Here is a 21,485-nt window from a genome sequence, read left to right as displayed (position 1 = left end):
AAACTTATTTGGAAGAAAGAACAATAGCGAAAATTGTTATCAGTGTATTTACTAGGTGATGGTTTAATAAGCTATTTGTAAGTTTTGCTACATAGCCAACAGCACATTTCTCTTGAAATGTATAAGTTTAATATTATATTTCACAGAAATGTAGTAATTACTTTTCACCTGAAGAAATAGGGGCCACTTCTCCCACAAAGTGCTGCTGGAACCCTGCTTACTCTGGTTGTCCATGCTCAGTTTTGATTTGCAATTAAGCATGAATATCGACTGTTCATTTTGCTGGCGTGCCCTACCTTAACTGTGGTAAGTACAGTGATGAAAGTGATGGCTGTAATTAGAAAAGTGAGACCTTATTTGTAATAAACAGGATTTTTGCTTTAAAATAGTTCAATTTTGCACATTGCAATTTGTTTATTTATTGTTTCTTCTGGGTAAAAGCCCCATCACAGATCACAGTGCTAATAGGTATACAATTGTTTCCAATGTCACATTTATTTCACTTGTGGAATATAGGCTTGTATTTTCATTTTAACTGGCACCAGGTCATAAAAGTCATGATTTAAACTTGGTAGAAGCTGCAGACACCCTGTGGTACACTCATACAGTATACACACATGCTAAAGTGACAGCACAGATGTTAGCGTGACCATGCATAAATATGACCCTCCACAGACAGACACACACACACACACACACACACACACACACACACACAGACATCCAAACATGTGTGCATGTACACATCCCCATGGCCTGATTCTTCTCCTTCTGGGCCATTGTTATAAATAATAATTGTGGTCAACCAGTGTGGTTGTACTGAAGACAAACAAACGCAGCCACACACACACACCACCACTTGAAACCTCTCCACTTAAGAGTTGCTGGCTTTCTGTATCAGAACGTGTGTACATAGCATGTTGTGCACGATGTTCACCTCAAATCACCTGGAAAAGCTGCGTATGCATGTGTTTGTCCGTAGAAGACTATACTGCTGATGAATACCTTTCAGAGAAGAAGAGAGTAGTGAGAATGATGCTGCTACAGGACAAGTGGACTCGTGTGAAGAGTCTAGAGTGTAGGACTACTCGACAGCATACTACTCGTTTTCTGCTCTCTTCTCACTGTGGACCTAGTTGGCAGACTGTGGATTTAGAGCTCACAGGTGCTCCTGTCATTACCGGACTGGACACACACACACACACACACACACACACACAGTCTTAGCGCTCTGTGTGTGTCCTTGTGTCTAATAGCGAGCCAACCCAGGTTCTGTTTTAATCTGTCTCGGCCGAACTGTGGTGAATACCACGCCACCGATACCATAGCCTGTACACTTAAGCTGCAGATGCTTTTTATCAGTTTGAGCGAAAACATTTTATCTTAACCTGCTGAGGGTTCCTTTGAAAGGCCTTTGTTATTGCTCTGAGCCTTCCTGTGTGTGTGTAACCTGAGAGAGCTCTGCTGCCAGGCCAAGCCCAAACACACTTGTACATATGCACACACACGTACACACACACAGCAGGTTCTGTTTAGTGCAAATGGAAGAGTTGGGCTAAGCCTGTGTGTGAAGTTTAAGTCCTTGTCATTCTCATACTGCAAAAAAACCACAACTCATTTTGTATATTTATAAATATATTTTTGTCTGTGCACCCTTACATGTATTTCTGTGAGTAAATACACACATAGGCATCAGTGTTCTCACAGATTTGTGTGTGTGTGCATTTCTTAAGCGAGGAATTCAGGCTGTAATTGAGACATGCAGACAATATGTGTTCCATTGAGGGGATGTTTCATATCATGTGGGTTTGTAATGAGAACCCTGGGTTGCCTACGCAGCCATGTTAGGCAGACTTTTTAAGGCTTATGTACTCTTATGTGTCTTTGTGGGATAAACCACCACAGATTTCAATTGTTTTTGCCAAAAACTGCACTTGTCCGCTTTTCCACTGGACACGTAATGTGCCGCTTTGTGTCAGGCCAGCTTTCCCTCAACCACACTCAACAACAAACAAGGGCTCAGGGATCCACCACAATATTTTTTCAGTAATTTGATAATAATCTCCCGGTCTGATTAGTAACTTTGTTTTTGTAATGTAATTATGTTATCCAAGTGAGCGGATTGCAATGACTGCCCAACACTGGATTAAAGCAACTAAGCAAGCACTGAGGACATTCTCATAGTGTCTGTTTCAACCATCCAGCTCCACAGACAAAGGCCTGGACCTACCTGCTAAGCCCTTCTTTTCATTTGATTGGAAAATAGCCTCTGGTGGAAGCTCTGACTGGATAAGCAACAGTGTGTTGTACTCACGCCAGCTTGGAGCAAGGATGCTGGCACTTACTCCAGTGTGTTTGTGCGTGTGTGTATTTCCTATTAATTTGGCTGGCGTGTTGTTGGCACGGTGGGTATGTGTGCTAGAAGTAGGGCAGAAACAAAGAAGCAGGAGGTAATAGACAACACATGGACCAAGGATGAAGTACTGAGTAAGAGCCACGTAACAGATTCTCCCTCTTTCTCTTTGTCTCTGTATTCCTCTCTTTGCTCTCTGCTTTATTTTTGTTATGTTTTGGTCCTTCTCCACCTCCATCACAAAGCGCTTCCTCTATTCTTAATGCTTCCACAAATTTACAGACTCTCTCATTTCTCTTGCTGTTTGTGTAGTTTGGAGATGTTGAAAGGTTTGACCTCAGCATTGCAGTCACCAGCTGCCCATTTACTCTGCCATGACATTACTTAATAGTTATTACAGACTGCTGCTACTTCAGATTATTAACATTTACCCATTTTTAAAGTGAATATGTGCCAGGCTACACACCTGGACTAAGACAGTCCTCTTGCATGCCTTCACAATTGCTTGACTTTATTTCCCATAAGCTTCTTGGTTTTAGGAAGACTGCAGTTTTTATCAGAACAGCTCTCTCTGTCTGTCAGTGTCTGAATGTGGGCCGGCTGAGTCGGAGCGATTTAGTGGTTGAGCGAATTAATGAAGAAGAGGGGAGTGAAATGGGCAGAGAGAGAGGAAGTGTGGACGAAAGACCAGTGTGTGTGTGTGCGTGTGTGCGTGCTTGTGTGTGTGCGTGTGTGTGTGCGTGCCTGCGTGTGTGTCATCACATGCTGCTATTATTTGTGGGCCAATACTGAGAGTGATTCCTCGGGCACCGAGGGCAAGTTACACAAGTAGCCATTGGACAAGCATATGTTTAGCATGGATAGATTTATTATCCTCCTATTTTTAAGGATGATGATACATTTGGTTTATTTTTATCCAGAAAAGGTTTTTGTTCTATGTGTGCATCATATGTTTTTTTTTTAATATCAGATTTATTTTTGGGATGTTTGGGCCTAATGCATTTATGTCCGTATATCATTTGAACCATAAACCATGCACTGATCTAAAGCAACACAAAGTAATTGAGAATATGTATGTAACATATTTGTTTCATGTTGCCAAATACAACACCACAATAGCCTTTGGCTAAAACGCTGACCTAGACAGTAGCACAGGCAGAGAAGAGTCATAACAACAAACGGACTTAGAAATATGCAATATAGAAGTAATATTTATCTAAACTTTGCAAATACTAGCAAACATTAGCCACCGTAAACAACTGGCCATATGAGACCAAATATGACCAAGTAAGGCTGTAGCAGCAAAACTCTTGTTTTTTTTAATCATGTCCACTATACCAAATGCCAAGAAAAAAAAAAAAAAGTCACTCTCCTAAGTTATATAGATTTGAATTCTAAAGTGCGTGCTGGTGCCCTGTCTTATACTATATAACAGTCTGATTAACTTTGTTTTTCCCAAGGTGCATAAAAATCATTAGACACAGTACGCGAGCATGTCATTATTTTTGTTGTAATACCATAAGCCATATTCCTAAGTAACTGGCAGGTACAGTGAATGTAGCACCTTTTCAGCAATAGTTTGAAATTACACCCCTCCACAGGTTTTGCTCTGGTTGTGCAAATGGAAAATATGACAGAAGCACTTTGTTTATTGTAGCAGAGATTTTAACAAGCCTGTAGAGTTTTGATGACCAACGTAAAACATAACCTGATAGATTTGTTCGTTTGATTGAGTGTATTTGAAGTATGTGGGGTTGGATCTGTCAAATCATGAATGCAGGATCATTCAAACATAATAATTTACACGTTCATTTGGGTCAGATCTGAACTCTTAATGACACAGGATATTGCCACCTGTTCGAAATTGTTAATATCCTCGTGCATGCATGGGGTTCGAAGATCAGCATACTGTACTATAATATTTCAGGTTGTGTCTGGAAGAGCTGAATGGTATCTACTGCATCTATCAGTTCTGTCCACCTGCTAAATCCAAAAGCAATAACATAGTGGAGATAGCAATCAGCTGAGTTATGTTATCTAGCCATGATAGGCTGAACTTGGGAGATGGATTTAGAGAAAAGGGAGGGCCATATATTCGTTGCTGTGCTGGAATCAGAACTTCTATGTTGGAAATCCCATGTTAATGAAAACACTATCCTTGGCGGGTGGCTGGTGTTGATATCCATTCAGTACAGTTCCCAGGATTTCTCACACTTACACGTTGTTTGTTCTTCTCTCTCTCTCTGCTTCCTTCTTTGGCTGTATAGAAAAACCACTTCAAATGGTGCTGACTACACCTTGTACCCTGCCTGGCACTTTCTACCCTCTCATTTCTCCCCGTCTCTCTTTTCCCACTCTTTCTCCTCCCTTCCTGATCTACATTGCTGACTCTCATCTCTCTGTATCAACATCAAACGCCTGATCTGGTACAAACGTTCAAAGACTCTAACAGTTTGTTTCCAACCTCCTTGTCATCCTCTCATTCCTCCACTCTGTGTTTACTCTGGGATTTGCGTTAGAAAATACATTTTGGGATGGCTAATCCCACCACGTTTGATTTCTGCGGCAGGGTGATGGCTTCCAGCTGCGCTCTGCGGCATATTTGTGTGAAGAGCGATCTTCGAAAACAAGTTTTGTCGGTGGTATAAATCAGACCGTTAATGCTGTGCTGGCTCGGCGCACAGTCTCTCTCTTACATGGTGGCCCTCTGTGTGCATGTCGGTGCGTGTGCCTGTGTCTGTGTGTTTGGCAAAACTGAGTGATGATGTTTTTGCACCACAATCAAGCCCATTTGCAAACCTTTAAATCAAATACCCTCAAGTGCCAGCACAGCAAATTGCAAATTTGAATATGCAGCATCTTTTTCTTCTTCGATCTTTTTTTTTTTTTTTTTACTTCCCTTTGTTCTTTGTATTTTGATAGTATCGATCATATTTCATGTAGTTCTCAACTCTAGGCAGTGATAGAAGTTGTGTGCCAGCACAGTCCTAGCATGGGGAGATGGAGGGTGTGTTAACCTGGCACTTTGTTTGGAATCCAAACAGTTCTCTTTATTATCTGCACACCAGTTACTGTTCTCAGAAATACTCTGGCCCCCATTCTTCCACCAGTTTAAACTTCTTCTGTACTGAGTGAGCTCTTTCTCAAACTGCAAACAGAGTCCCAAGTGTTTTGATGACAATTTAATGATGGATAATAACATAATAAAACAGCCTTTTTGTGCCGTTTTCTGTGCCCAAATCTCTTTGGATAAGCCAAAGTGGTCGGAAAACAATACAAAGTTATGAAAGTAACATCTCAAATATTATTTTTGTCCTAGTTAAAGAAAACATTAAACCAAAAGTAGTTTTCATTGGTACTGCAAAATCATGCGAGAAATGTTCCAGCTGTAACAGACATTTCTGAAAAAATTGTGAATCTACTTCTAAAGGAATTGTTAGGTAAATGTATATTATTTATATATATTATTGCTGATAGATAAGAATATCACTCTCATATCTGTCCATTAAATATGAAGCCACAACCAGTAGCAGGTCATCTTAGCTTAGCATAAAGACTGGAAATGCAAGGAAACAGCTAGCCTGGCTCCGGGCAAAGGTTTTAGAGAAAAAGAAAAAAAAACTCCACCTAGCTTGTCATGACAAGTCTCAGAAATCACTGCGCCCAGCAAAGACATAGTCTGGCTCATAACCTCTGTAAAACTGTAAAACCATTTACATTTTGTTTTTATGTGGTTCAAACAAGATATAACCCCTAGCTGCCAGTCTTTATGCTAAGCTGCGCTGGCTGTAGTTTAATTGAGCATGGTACCAATCTAACTTGTGGCAAATTATTCCGTAGAGAATTACAGGATAAGAAAACAGCTGTAGAAGCAGGTGAGTGAAGCCAAAGAGGCCGAAGAACCTTTAATCCATAAAACACATCTTTTTCGAGCTGTTGCAGAAACAAGTGAATAGTGACAGAGACACCAGAGATGTCTACATCAGATTTGTGTAACATGCTGGGATCTTTCCAGATGGTGGGAAGTAACCACAGCATAGTCAGACTGAATTATTTTGAAATAACTAATTTGATTTTAACACCTGTCTTTGTTTTTGTGCATTTAAGGGTTTTAGCATAAAAATTACAATAGAATCGATGTAGCTGACGCAACAGCCTTTTGAAAGTGATAGTTACCTGTATTACGTGAGTGGCTTTTTTGATTGCAGTAGAATGTCCTGTGGTTTGTTTTTCCAGTCACTCAGGTTATTTCTATAACCTGTGTTTCTTGAGAAAAAACTATTTTGTGATGCAAGTTCTCGACAATCGGCTGTCTCCAGTAAAACTTGGGCCTCTCTTTGTCTCGGTGTCTTAAGACCTCTCTCTGTGATTTGGGCAAAGTGCACTCAAAGTTTTTAGAGTAGCAGCTTTGTTTGCCCTCAACCTCCTGCCATTAGTAGAAGTGAAAGGTATAGTAACAGCACTTCAAACACTCTTGACCCCTGAGGTCCCCACTGAAGTGGCTCGACGTGGACCTCTAATTGCTTCTCACCGACAATGACAGCGTTTCTTGAACTGAGAGAGCTTGTTTATTATAGTAAAGTCTAAGTTATTTCCGTGCTCTTTGACTCTCCACAGCCTGCACTCGGCCTAGTTCTCAGTCCTGCAATACTTGTGTTCTGTGGTTATAAATGTAGTAACAAGACAATAAGTAATAAGGATTTTAGCATTAATAAGCATTTTTGTGCCCCCCTTTCTTGTCTGTGTAGATCTATTTATGGGTGAGCACATGCTTATTTGTGCACTTAACATAAACTCTGAACATGGCTGCATGGGCGCTATGCTATGACTGTGATTGCTTTTTAGTTTTTGCATGTTCGTGTTTGTTCAAATAAAGAGGAGCATTTGAAGAGGAGCCATCCAGCTTTAGAAGCCAGATGTCAGAGGTCGTTCCACATTAGTGCTGCCGATCAATCGCAGGCCTTGCGTAACTCTCCTGCTCCTTTGTCTCTAAAGGAAGTGGATTAGAGGCTGTTTTCTGAGTTGGGACCTGGGATGATTAGTTAGGCCTGTTTTAGAATGCATGCACTCACAGATGCATACAAACATGCACTCAAAACAGACAGGCTGGATGGGAGAATAGGCGGTTTGTTTTCAAGATGCTTGTTATTTTAGGTTGCGCAAAATCATTGGAAATGAGATGATGCCCTTAACGTTCTCAGATGCTAGCAGATCAGGCAACTTTCTTTCCTGCCTGCAGGTCAGAGTCGCTGGTGAATCAAAGTAATCAGGCACCTCTTCTATTTTATCAGCAAGCCAACAAGAGAGAAAAACCTCCAGGTGATGTTTGTTGACCTGCCAAATGGGCTATTTGCTAGAGTAAATCAAGTTTGTTTATGTAGTCCAGTATTACATCCTGTGTGTCAAGGGGCATCGCGGCTACACAACAGCAATGATTCCACACTCAACTCAAGATGTTGAAGAGGACGAGGAAAAGGTGTTTCTGTGAGGCTGTAGTCAGGCAGAGTAGACCTTGAGCTAAATGCTAATGTCAGCATGCTAGCATGCTCACAGTGACAATGCGAACTTGTTGATGCTCAGCAGATAAAATGTGTTCACCATTTTGGTTTAGCATGTTAGAATCCTAACATCCGCTGCTGACGAATAACTACAAAGTAAAATCCAAACAATGCAAATGTCAGCAGTTTTGCAGCAATTTTGGTCAAAACCTACTGAACAAATGAAAATTTTCCTGTGAGGTACTTGAGCATCTGCACCAAATTTCATGGGACAGACAGTGCAAGAAAAGAGATTTAAAATACAACAGCAGTAGGATCACTATAGGTCAGCTAATTTCCTCACTCATAGATCAAGCATTTCAAAACACAGATTTTCTGATGGTTGAGCCAGAAATGGTTGATGATTTTAATGTAACAGCTTAATCTCTTTGGCCCCTCAGGGTCATACATACTTTGTAATTGGTAGTTTCCATTAGCCGAACATAGACACACATGTAAACACCCTTGCATACAATGAGAGAAGTTGGGAATTATCAGAAATTTGATATATCTAAGCATATTACTCTTTACAATGAGAGGCTGAAAGGGAGCGTCTGTTTCCTCCAGCACCATCGAAGGGCCTCACCCTCGGCTGGAGGCCTGACAGCTCGCAATAGATGAACCGAGCCAAGTGCCCGCTGATCAGACAGCATGATTACACCATACATCACAGGCTCCTAACCGCAGGCCTTTATACTGCTTAAATGAACCAGCATAGTGGGCAATTGCACATGTGCACACACACACACACACATTCACTCACAGATCCATATCTTTGTGTTCATGCACACAGTCATGTTCTTCTTCACACAGGTCTAATTCCCAAGATTATGGAAAAAGCACATTCATATATTTTTCAAAACTTTCTGAAATAGGATTCTTGTTACCAGACAATTATATTCTTACCACCAAAAAGTGCCCCTCCTTTGTTTTTTTTCACCCCTCTCTTTCTTTCTCTCTCCCCTTAATGTTGAAGTCTGGAGAATTTATTAGAGATTAACTTGTCAGAGAAGGCTTTTTCCACGGCTCGCTTTACTACATTCATCATTCATACACATAACAGATTGCATTCCACAATTTATCACTACGGGCCCATCTCCTCATCAGTGGGTGTGTGTTCACATACGTGTGTACCTTCACATGTACCGTATGGAACATCACCTGATTGTTCATATCTCTGTGTGCACATGGTCACATCAGCGTGTGTTTGTTTATGGTATGATGGGTCTGTTTCTTTATGGGCAGACTTCCATGTGTCTGGTTGGCTGGAGCGCACACACACACACACACACACACACACACACACACACGATCATAACTCATTTCGAGAGACACACACACCTTGCTCTGGAAGCTTTCAGTCACAGATCATATATGTCTGTCCGTGCGTGTGTGTACACACAAGGTCGGCGTGTATGGCCGACGGGCTGTAGCTGAGATAAGAGGAAACTTTTCTCATGTCAGGAGGGTTAAAATGCACAAAGGGAAATACACACACACTCTCGCGCAGACACACACATACTCAGGAAACATATTTTCTCCTGATTAAAAGAAAGTAACAGCTTAAATCCCCTCAGCCAGCATAAATATTCAGGACACATATTGTACATAAAATAAACACATACTGACACCAACATATTTTCACCACACCGTTCTTTATAATGTCAGCTGTTATTACAGTATTCATTTTATTCATTGTGGCTTCAACAAATTCCAGTCATTATTGCCTAGAAAATCTTGCAGTAGCCCTTTATTATTACACCTGACTTATCTGAGGAGTTAAGTATAATGCTAGAAGCTCTGTTATTTTCAAAGCTATATTCTTCCATACCTGCTAGCTTACTTTTTCATTTGCTCTCTGAAGTGTAAAGCCATTATGAATCAGTCATGTATTTTTTTCTCCTACTGTCCTTTGTCTCTCTGCATCAGTCATCAATTTTTTTTTCCTTCTTTCAGTTCCCATAGTCCCATTTATTAAGATGCCTTCAGTTGCCCTGGGCATAAGTAGGCCAGGCAAACACATACACACATAAAGGGACATATACACATGCAAATACAAACACATGCACAGAGTCAGAGCCAGTAAGAAGTAGGGCAGATAAGCAGGCAGTATTACCAAAAGCCCTTGGATCTCAGGAGCAGAATGTCCCAGAGGAGCATCATGTCATAACAGCCCTAATTGCACAGCATTTAGGAATGCCTGCAGAGTTAACCTCTCAATGATGAGGGGTCGCCAGTGATGTCATCACTACCTCCTTGGATGCCCCCTCACAATCTCACATACACACCCTTAGATTTATTTCCCTCTGTTACCATCTCTGTATGGTGTGGGGTAATTGTCCACAAATGCTCTGGTGGCAATTAGACATGCAAGATTTACTCTCAAGCCAACCACTTCCAAAAACACAAGACTGCGTCCCACTGAAAACTTCAGTTCTCCTGTCATTTGTGCATTGACTGATGTTTTCCTGTATTTACTTTTGGGGTAACTGAAATTGTCGACCTTTGCCCTCTTTTCCAGGTGCAGTACAGTGATGCGCAGAGTGGTAAGGATTTTGTTACCTATCTGACCCTCTCCCCTGTGCAAATGACTTTCCACGGCACCGGGAGCACCCTCCAAGCCAGCCATGACCAGGTATGTGTGAGTGCATGTGTATGTAAGTAACGGCAAGGTGGGTGTCACGCCTATTGAATCCACTGTGCTTGTAGCAACAGTACACCACAATCAAATGTTCTAGATCAAAGTGTCCATCAAAAAGTGAATGCAGCGCCAATCTGAAAATCATATAATATATATCAACAATCTGGCTTTTGCAGGAAACTGGTAGCAAACAGTTTGCACACAGTTTTTCACTTAATTGAAGTGCAACACAGATGAAATTCAGTTGCTGCAAAGCAATTAGCAACAAGTTGCATGAAAATGTTTCCACATTACAGCAACCATGACAACTTTACAAGTAGCAGTGAAAGACAGTTGTATTGTATATTAAATCATGTGAGGAATAGAATGCCAGACATTTTTGCTTTACATTTTAATCCTTAAGGTTTTTACTCTCTCTAATTTCTAGAAGTGTAAGTCTACTATTTCGGAGCAAATAGAGAGTCTTCCTTTTAAAAGTCTGAGTAAAGACATTCTGCAGTTGAATAATAAGCTTTACACATGGCAGTAACAAGTTGACCATACATTTTGAACAATAAACATGAATTGATGTTGAATTGTTTTGTCTAATAACTATAAATAAAAACACACAACTGAAACTGTTGAGAAAAATAAATGTCAAATATACATCAAAATCCTGCCAGCAAAAGTTTTTATTGCTGTAGTTTAGTGCTCTGTAATTTGTTTTTGCCAACATACTGTACACGCTGATGGCCAATAATGGCTGCTAATATCAGCCAGGCTCTACTCTTTAGCATCGGCTCATAGTGGTTCAATGAAGTGTGGCATATAGTGTAGTATATAGGTCATATTGTGAGGAGGCAGGAGTCCTATATCCTCCTCCATCCTCTAATTAACAGAGAAGACTTGGCTCTGTGGCTTTATTATGAATCACCAGAGCATTAGAACCACCTGTGATAATAATCATTCATTGCATTTGTCTCTGACAAGCCTCTGTTCCTCCCACACACAGGCGCCAGTTCACCATGATTTTCAGTCTATCAAAGTAATACCCATCCTGAAATCTGACGGAGTATCTCAACAACTTGTGGCGTAGCCCTCCTTCTCTTTCCCTCCCTCTCTAGTTTTCTCACTCACTCTCTCTCGCATACACCCCATATTCAGAAGAAGGCTCTTTGTCTTGTGTTGCCCAAGCAGAAAACCAGTTGCTTACATTCTATCATCTAAACATAGGACGCTCCTTTGTTCAGCAGTCTTCAAAGCTTTAATAAAGGGCCGGCCAGGCCTTGAATGGGACAGCTGACAGGGGGCTAGTGCCGCCACCGCTAACTGAGAGCCAAGCCAATATAGGCCAGGCAGGTCTGCGTCCTCGGGACCTGTTGTTGCCAGGAGCACTGGGGCATGACCGACTGTTAGAGAAGGCCTTTCTTTTCCTCATCTCAGTACAGTGAGGAGTACGACCACAAAGGGAGCACCTAACAATAAGGGGTCACCCTCCGCAGCCCCCAAACCCCAACACTTGTTGAACAAAGTGGGCCTGAAGGCGTCACACATTTGGTCTGCTTTACCATGATAATGATGATGCAGGCTGCTGTGTGTATTTGTTGACGTACTTATAAGGCCCTCAGAGTTACCTGAAATCAATAGAATAGATTCCCTCATGTGTTGATGGACCTCGGGAATCCTTTTGCAAAGATTCAGATCAATCCATGAGCTGCCAATTAATAGTTCCGGGGAGATCCATGTGTTGGCCTTGGCACCAATACACACAAACACACACCTTGCCCTTTACATTGTAAATCTCATGAGATGGAACAGAGGATCTCTCAGCTAAAAAGTGATAAACCTTTCCTGGAGCCGGCCTCTGTTGCTTGTACACACACGGCTAACACAGTAACGTGTGGTGACTCCAGTCTGTTTCATTATGCATCTCTCTGGGAATTTCCTGCTGTGTTATCTGCGCTCTCATGGAGGTTTATGTCAGGTAGACTGGAGCAACTGATAAAGATCAACAGTCAAAGGAAATCCTCTCCACACATCTCTGCCCATGATGTATGGAGGAAAGATGTGTAGGATATGGACAGCAGTTACGGATAAATGGCTGACGAAATTACAGTTGGCCTCTTCATGCGAAACAACACGTGATGAGAAGTGAGCAAGACCTAATTTCATATGTGTCTGTATTTACAGTTTTTTTTACTCTTGTGTTGTTTACAAACACAAAATACAATAGAAATTAGTGTCACTCATGCCTCTATTGAAGACTGTTGTTTCCAAAATGTGTTTCAAATTATTTAAATAATTTCATTGTGTATTCTTGCGTTTCAGGCAAGTCCGGACCAAAAGTAAGAGTAGAAAGCCATAGGTCAGATGTCAGGCCCTGCGTAAAGAAGTGTTAATACTTCAGATCTGTTTCCGTGTTTGTATTTGTGTAAACAGTTGTTATTATGTCGTCACAAAACAGAGATGACAGCTTTTGATTATCACACTTAATCAACCCCTGTCAAATGGCAGCAAAACAATGACTTGAAGAAAAAAAACAAACATGGCCCCAAAGCCTTTTACTGACTCTAAAATATCAAAGCAAATCTGTAATCTGATCAGTTAACTGTAGAACAGTGGCAATAGAAATTGTGGTAACAATTGTAAACAGGCTTGCTGTAAATAATGCTTAAAGAGACAGTCTCCAGTTTGTGTTCAAAACCTTGCTGTTTTGGTTTAAAACATGTGTCTCTTTTTCTGCCCTATCTGCTCTAGGATTAGGTTGCACCAGATATTCATAAATTTTACTACTTTTTAGTCAAATTTAATTTTCCTGTTTCTACATTACTCAGTTTGTGTGTGAAGACCTTCCTACGTTCTTAATGGCCACTAGCTGGTTTAAAATGACTTGAGTGACTAAGTTGGTTTGCACCGTTTAAACTTAATGGTCATAAATACATGACTTTGTGAGAACATTAAGAGTGTGAAACTGGTTACCAGAAAACACATGTAGCAATCAAGACCAATTAACTATGTAAACAGGAAGTCAGTGTTGCATCACAAGCTGTCACTTAACTGCCAAAAATAAAAGCTATAAAGAGCCAAGAAATGTGTTCCATTTAACTGCCAGTGCTTTTGTAAATTACGTATTATTTTTTATTTATATAAGCATACATGGAGAACTAAGTTTTTCAGAGTTCAGAATCATTTTGAAAGTATGTGATTATGCTAACCTCGCTGACTCATTTACCCTGAAGCTGTTAGTCTAATGTTTGGTATTATGGAAGTGTATTATGTCATTCTTGTTATTTACATCATTATTAAATAGCATTTTGAGCAAGTGTCAACCATATCAATTGTAACTGATATTGCCTCCTTTACATTTCACTTTAAATAGATCGCATCTTAACACGCTAATGTTAAATTGGCCACTTGGTTCAGTTGTGTTGCTGCACAACAGTTCCACCTGGAAGTTTGCCTGTGTAAATATTTAGATACAAGTAATCTCTGCACAAGTAGTAGTTTGTGTGGTGCAAACAATTTTAATTGAATTATGTGTAAATTTCCACTTAGTAAACACTTAACTTCACAGCTGGGCTAAGTTTAAACTGAGAATAGCTGGTGCCACCCGCTCCTGTTACACCAGCTCATGTTCCCAGTTAATGTTTTCTGTCTTGCGATGTTTTGTGTACATTTTTTTTTAAAATGACATTCCCAATGACTTCGGGCACAAGTGGAAGAGTAGCTGTAAACATGTATGTGAATAGTTAGTAATAAAGAATTAATTACCTGTAAAAGGTACAAAGTTGGTGATCTGAGAGTAAATCATTGGTCTAGCCTTCTGTTGGACAGTAAACATTAATGATCGAGAGCAGAGGTGTTGTCAGTATAATTTTTACAATAGTCTGCTCTTTATCAACAAGTACAAACACACACACACACCCACCCACAGAAACACCTACACATAAATACACATCGCAGTGCTTAGGTGCCATAATCCTTGGCCTTGTGCAGACATTCCTGGAGGGCCTGTATGTGTGAGAGATATACAGCTGAGTGCTCTTTTTGACCTCATGTGCCATCTATTCGGTGCCATCTGCCTAACACATGTGAGCCCGTAGGCTGCTACACTGGCTGAAAGTTGCCTGGAGCCAAACATGTTTGTCAACATGTCCTCCATTTTGGTTCTAAATTATTTTTGTTGATAGTTCCAGCCCTAGGTTACACTATGTTGAGGTAATATTTTAAACCAAAGAGCTGAGAAGGGGAAAACTATACCGTCAAGCAGCTTTTTTTCACTAAACAGTAGCACTGTGTATATGTAAAGCCTGTCTCGTGTTCTTAGCTCCTGTATTCAGCTGCAGGTTTATTTTTAGGTGACCTCTAGTTGGAAGCTCACTCATGCCTACAACCATGAGTTACTCCATGACCACAAACTTCCAGCCTTGCTGTCTGCTCAAACACTCTCAAGGCTGTATCAGTTTTGCTCAGTTAAATCCACACTCACTCAGTTGATATCTGTCTGTTACGAGGCAAAATTATAGACCATGGCACTGGGATATATTTAGACATCTTTTTCTCTTACGTGCTTTTTAGACAGGCTGATTCCTGTGTTTGTTCTGCAGAGCTGAAGTAACTCTCTGGCAGTCCCTCTGTGGCGGCAGTGGGACACCAGGGGGGCCGAGGCCCACTGAGCTGTGTGTGAGGTGTTGCTGGTCCAACATGAGTGGCCCGCAATCGAAGATGACAGGGTGACTGTTGTCTGCCACCAGACTCTGTGTGTGTTTGTGTGTGTGGGGTTGCTTTGCGTGCAGTAATGTCCTCAGCTGAGCCACCCTGGGTCCCAGGGGCCCTGTCTCTCAGATTGTCAGCTGTGGCTGCACGGGTTTCCTGCAGCAGGAGCACATTTTGGCTGATTTGATGTGACATGCTGGACATAGTGCATCAGGATTAAAATGTGTTGTCGAAGTGCTTTCAGGTAATGAGGCCCACTGTTTTGGATTTTTTTCAGGATTTGTTTCTTGTGACCTCTATCGTGTTTTTCCAGGTGTCTGGTGTTACTGAAAATGTTATTTTTCTCTCTTCTCTCTGAAATTTGTCATCAAGCTCTAATGCACAGTTTGATGAATAGATTTTATTTACTGAGATAGTACCATACTTCCCCTTGTTAGGAAAGCCTTTTACAAGGCCAACATTACCTTACTAAACACACCATTTGGTCACATGCTTGCTCTCTTGACGGTCTGTTATCTTTTGTGAGATCCACAAACACATACAGATAACCATGCACCAGGTTACCCAATCCTCCCTACAGAAACAAATCATTGTACAGTTCTGCTAAAATTAATTGGGCATTTGACCTTGTCCCTGGTATGTGGATTTCTGCTGCCAGCAGAGTTGCAATGTTGAAACAAAGGGTGAAGAGGACAGGGCTGTAGGGAGCTGATAATGAGGCCTAGTGGTGAGAGTGTATTTATTTACATGTTGCACACATTCCTGCTCTCATTTATTTGGCTGGAGATGTGTTGAATGGACATAAGCGAGGGAAGAAAGAGTGACAGTAGGAGAGTGTAGTGGCAGCGAGAGGATAGACGGGATTGATTCATGGCGTGGTGACTGCTGGGATGGTCTTCAGAGATCCCCCACGGAGCTCAGGAGAACAGCAGGAGAGGGAGCTGCAAAGGGGAGGAGGTTGTGCAGGCCTTGTGTTTGAAGTCTTCCTTCCCGACTGGATCGCAGACGTTACCCCAGGCTGGGCTCCTCACGGGGGGTCCCGCTGAAGTGTTACCCAACCAGGCAGGCAGCTGTCGGACGGCCTCTCCTCCCTGCTTATCTGTCTTGTCTATCTCGTCTTTATGTGGCCGTGTTGTGTAACCAAACACAGCACCTGGACGTATCCTAAATCACTGTATGTGGAGAAAACAGGGGAGTGGGACCTAATCTGCACTTACATAGCCTGAGAGTTTTGAATGAATGTTGAGTAGACATTTCTAGGTCTGACTGCCACTGTTGTTAAAACATGCTGATGTGTAGGTATTACAAAGAAACATCAGTCAGTTAAATAAGGACACCAGTTTTATAAAGGGCACTTTTGATGTTATCCAAAGCTTGTAAAGACCAGTGAATTAATGAGTTGATTGAAAAGTCTCATGACACATTCTTTCAGGATTTGGAAAAGTCATCTTATGTGAATATCTGAAGAAAAATTTGGGTCAAAACATAACATGCCAAAAGCTTGAAAAGACACGATAAATATTTGGCTAATATCAAGTCACAGCTGAGTGCAGTGATCCAAACCTTTGGCCTGCAGGAGAGTTCATCTGCTGCCTCTATGAGCTGAGCCGATCCAAAAACTCCTCAGCCACATGGAAACGGATCACAAGTGGAAAAGCAAGTACTGCTGCAGCCCAGATTACGAACAACGGAGACCGCTCTCATCTTAACGATACAAATTCCATCTGTAGAGCTAATGTAACTAAGTAAACCAAGCACACATGACCAGCATGTACGGCACCACGTTGGCTATAAAGTCCCCATTTTGGGATTTGTGACTTTCTGTACACTCAGGAGACAATTTTGTAAACCTGAATTCTTTATTGATTATCTGACGTCATTAGAGTCACTATTTTGGAATATTAAGTATGATCCTAGTTAATAGTATATGATTGAATCTTGAGTGGAGAATTGGCATTCAGAGTAGCTGTACTGGTAGGAGATTGAAACTAATCAAATTGACAGTTAACATCATGATAGACTAGCTGTTATTAACTTATTCACCACATTCACTCCAGTGCAGATATTTCAGACTTCGTTATTTACATGACATTTAAAGCTGTTTTGAAGTATCCACTAAATTCCTGTTTCTAGTTTTACATGTATTATGATGCAAGGGTGCTCTCAATAAATACTACAAGATGGTGACTAGTGATCACATACCTGTTACTACGACTGCAGAGCTTGACTGAATTACCTGCTGAAGGTAGCACTATCAACATGATTGGCTCTTCTGGTCTGGCCTGAGCCGAATAATAACTACCAGGCACAGTGAGACACCAAATTAAACCCAGATGAGAGGCCTTTGTGTTGTTCATTGAGGCTGGAAAGTAATTAATCCCCATTTGAGCTGGAAAATTTTACTTTTTTGCTTTGCTCCATTAAAAGAAATAGAAGGATTATGAGGCCTCATTTTTTTTGCCAGAGTGTTAAGAATATTTTATAATGATTTTTGGAAAGTGGTCTGATCTATAAACAACAGTAAAATGTCTTTACTATTTCATATTGACGTGTGACTTTGTATTCTTGCTGTAAAAGAAGGCCTTAGCTGTTGGTTTATTTTAGTTGTATTTTGTGTAAAAATTTACTGATGGCTATCTTTGCAATCTTTCTACATTTTTAATATATTTTTTTATATTTACAACTTTGACCTTTTCTTCAAATTGAAGTGAATTATAAATACATAAGATGTTATGACTGTAATTTTGCAGCAGGAGGCACGTGTTTGCACAGCACTCATTCGTTTATAATTAGTCCACATCATACAGAACCAGAGAGGGAGCTGTCACAGAGACCTCCCTCGCTCCCCCTCAACACCACTTTTCAAAGGAGCTCATACCTTGCCTACCTCCCCAACACCACCTCACCTAGCACTCCCACTGTCAGACCTACCTGACCCCTGCTCCTACCCCTACCCTTACCCCACCTTTTTCCCGTCCTGGGAGAGAGGACAAAATGAAGCATCCACGGAGCGATCCATCACTCCCCCCTGTCTTCCCACATGCCCTCCTCAGGAAACACCTTTCAGACCAGGAGATTAGAGTGTGACGGGAGAGGAGAAGAGCAGTGAAAGAATGATGGAGGAGGAAGGAGACGGGGTAAACGGTTCAGAGAGGCAACGAGAAAGAGGGAGAGGAGCTGGAGAGAAACTGATTGAGTGAGATTATAAGAGATGAATGAGTAAATGGGAGATAGAAGTGACTGTCTTTTTTTCTTTGTACACCAGAAGAAGCACTGACCAGTGGGGAGAGAATAAACATGAACTTGCCCATTAGGGGACGTGCTGATAGTTTAAAGTGGCCCCTTGGAACATTAGCATGTCTATTAAGGGCGGACATGGTGTGGAACTAAACACACACATGGACTCTTGAGAATTGTTCTGTGCTTGATTTACTTTTAAACATAGTATGGAGGATAAAAAAAAACTAACTGGCTAAGCTTTTGAAAACTTCAAAATGAAATGTTGTGACTTTGCAGCTATTGTGTTGCACTACATCGTATTTTAGTCTTTTCTTAATGTTTGGGCTGCAGCTAATCATTATTTATTTCATTTCTCTCAATTGATAAATCCTATATTCAACATATTACCTTATGTAATGTATTTGCATGACTTTCTTTTGTAATACAGGTAACCGACAGTAGGCAGTGTATTTGTATTTAATAATAACATACACCTCCTGTGCAGACAGCATTTCAGTAAGGTTACCACTGGTGTGCATGTGGCCTGTGTCTTGTTTGTGTAGTAGTAAGGATCTGTGCAGTACCTCAGGCTTGAATGAAAAGAGAACTGCTTCATCCAGTTTTACTCTTGAGGCCTCCAAGAACTCTGCTCACTAATGCATCAACAACCTTGCCTTAGCAATGATGCATTAAAAAAAGCAACATTTGTGGAAGATGATTAAGCAGGCTTCTCACACAAGAAACAATATTTATGCACAAGTGATGGCCAACCAGATGATCGCTGCTGTTCTGCATTAATGAAAACAAAAATGAAATCTTCTGTGTCTGTGCTCCAGGCTGTTGCCATGTGTTGGTAAAATATGTGCTAGAAAGTAATTTGACACTTTTTAGTTGTCAGAGATGTGTAAAATTGTCAGACACTCAAATGTATGGTGACCATGACCGATAGAGTTACCCTACTTGTCAGTTTAGATTAAATTCCACAACCTGGAGTGTCTCTGAAAGCTGAATTGTTGACATGTGATACATTTAGACAGCTGAAAACACTGAGGCCATGCCCACAACTGATGGTAAACGTGATTTTATTTGTATTAGTAGCAGTATTATCACTGTAACAATATATTCTTGTTTTTTATTTTGTGCAAATAGCATGTTTTGTTAAGGTGAAGAGTAGCGATGACAAGAAGCATTTTTAAGTATAATTTATATGTGTTTGTGTGTATACAAATTAATTGCTCTCCCTCCCTGTTGGCGTCATACCTGTCAGACCAGTGTGATTGCTTTAAGGCAACCGAAGGTGTTAGATTCATTATCACCTCCATGCTAAGAGGAGCAAGATGTTTTAGCAGTGGCCTTGCAGCCATCAGCGCAGTTAGGCTTTGTGTGTGATTTCCCACACACACAAATTTGGCATGAATAAAGGTCTCTAAACCAATCACACCTCTCTTCACTCATCACCCCCGTGGGAGGCATGAGCAAACCGGGCTGCTAATTCGCTACCTACCGCTCTTTTGTAGCGTCTTGGGCTCATTACCTTAATGTCATTTGATACTGAGTGATAGTTCGCCTTGCTGAAAAGGTCCCCAAGATAAGCGCCAGGTATTTCATCTTTTTCCTCTCCTTTGCCATCTCCCGGTGACAATGTGTGAGTTATGTCACCTGTGGAAAAAACACCTTTTCTTACACCAAAACAGTTAGGTTTTCACTCTGCAAAGGTTAGCATCACCCCCTTGTTTCATAACAAGCGTTATGTAAATAGTTCTACTATCTTTTGTTGATGTAGTAATGAATATCCCTCTATTTGAGCCCTTTGGAAAAACTCAATTTTACACACAGTTGACAGACTATCTGTGTAAAGCTGCCCTGTTTTATGATACCCTGCTAACAAACATCTTAGAAAATATACCTATAAGGCAGATGACCGCAAGACTACACTGACATTGTCAGTCTTGTCCTGCTCTTGGAGAGTTGCACAACGCATTGAACTTCTATTGTGCAACTCTGTAAGGAAAAGCTCTGGATTTTAAAAAGCCATTTAACTTGATATGTGACACACGTCTTGTGGTCAAAAACTTCAGAGAATTCATCATCATAGGAGCGCTCCAAAATCACACTCTGACAGTAATTGCAGGCATACAAGTTGAGCACACAGACAAAAACAACCACACATCTACATAGAAAAACACACACATACACACGCTCTTCACAAAGACCTGTATTGTTGGTTGTAATTATACTCTTTTGTTGCTTTCCTGACTTAATGAAATCCAATCTCCCAGATGCTTAGATGTTACTTGTTTGTAAAAGTTGTTTTTGATTTCCATCGTACACAGTATGAACATGGTATGTTTTTTCTGAAATTACAAGCTATCACTCAGATTTCGCTGACAGATCCATAGCCGTGTGAGGCTCCTCCTGCCCAATACAGAATTACTACAAGTGATTTATTTAACCCCAACTACAAGCAGGAGGCTGTGGCAGTTATGAATTGGGCCCTAAATGACCCTTTCTGTTCAGTGGCAGATAATGACGCTTCCAGTGGTGGGAGTTGGGTCGTTAATGCCCCACGTTAGGATCAGTGCTCTGTGGCTGCATACTGAGTTATGGAGATGAGCGTAGCGACTGGGGAATGTTTTTCTGTCTGTCTGAGCACCCGCACCCTTCCTTTCCTGCCCCCCATCACAACCACCATCCTCTCTTCTTGATGTTAACGCATTCTCAGCCCTCAAACTGCAGACATTTTGAAACACTCAAAACAACAGCCACAACAGGGGTTAACACCAGTTACGACTAAGGTGTCACATACTCCTGTGGTTTAAGTAAACACTGTGTGTGTGTGTGTGTGTGTGTGTGTGTGTGTGTGTGTGTGTGTGTGTGTGTGTGTGTTTGTGTGCCTGTGCGTGTGCGTGTGCGTGTGTATGTCTGCCAGCCTCATAACAGTATCTGCGTGATCTTCCAAATCTCCTCTGTAAATAAAGTCACAAGTGACAGCTTGTGTTCTGTTTTACATGCAAATTCAGCCCCGACCCTTTGCATTCAA

General features: G+C 41.1%; 1 protein-coding gene across 2 annotated transcripts in view; it reads left to right on the top strand.

Annotated features, from left to right (window-relative positions):
* stau2 (staufen double-stranded RNA binding protein 2) overlaps nt 1–21,485 on the top strand; it is an 87,525-nt gene that overhangs the window by 49,944 nt on the left and 16,096 nt on the right. For both annotated transcript variants that reach the window (XM_071485324.1, XM_071485325.1), the window contains exon 13: nt 10,412–10,525. In XM_071485324.1, the coding sequence (XP_071341425.1) occupies nt 10,412–10,525 (114 nt within the window). The remainder of the gene's footprint in view (nt 1–10,411; nt 10,526–21,485) is intronic.

This window comes from Trachinotus anak, unplaced genomic scaffold (assembly GCF_046630095.1).
Source record: "Trachinotus anak isolate AG129_WGS33_773 ecotype Australia unplaced genomic scaffold, CSIRO_AGI_Tana_v1 ptg000009l, whole genome shotgun sequence".
Classification (NCBI taxonomy): Eukaryota; Metazoa; Chordata; class Actinopteri; order Carangiformes; family Carangidae; genus Trachinotus; species Trachinotus anak.
Note: the sequence above shows the minus strand (reverse complement) of the source record. Positions and strands in the feature narration are given on the sequence as shown.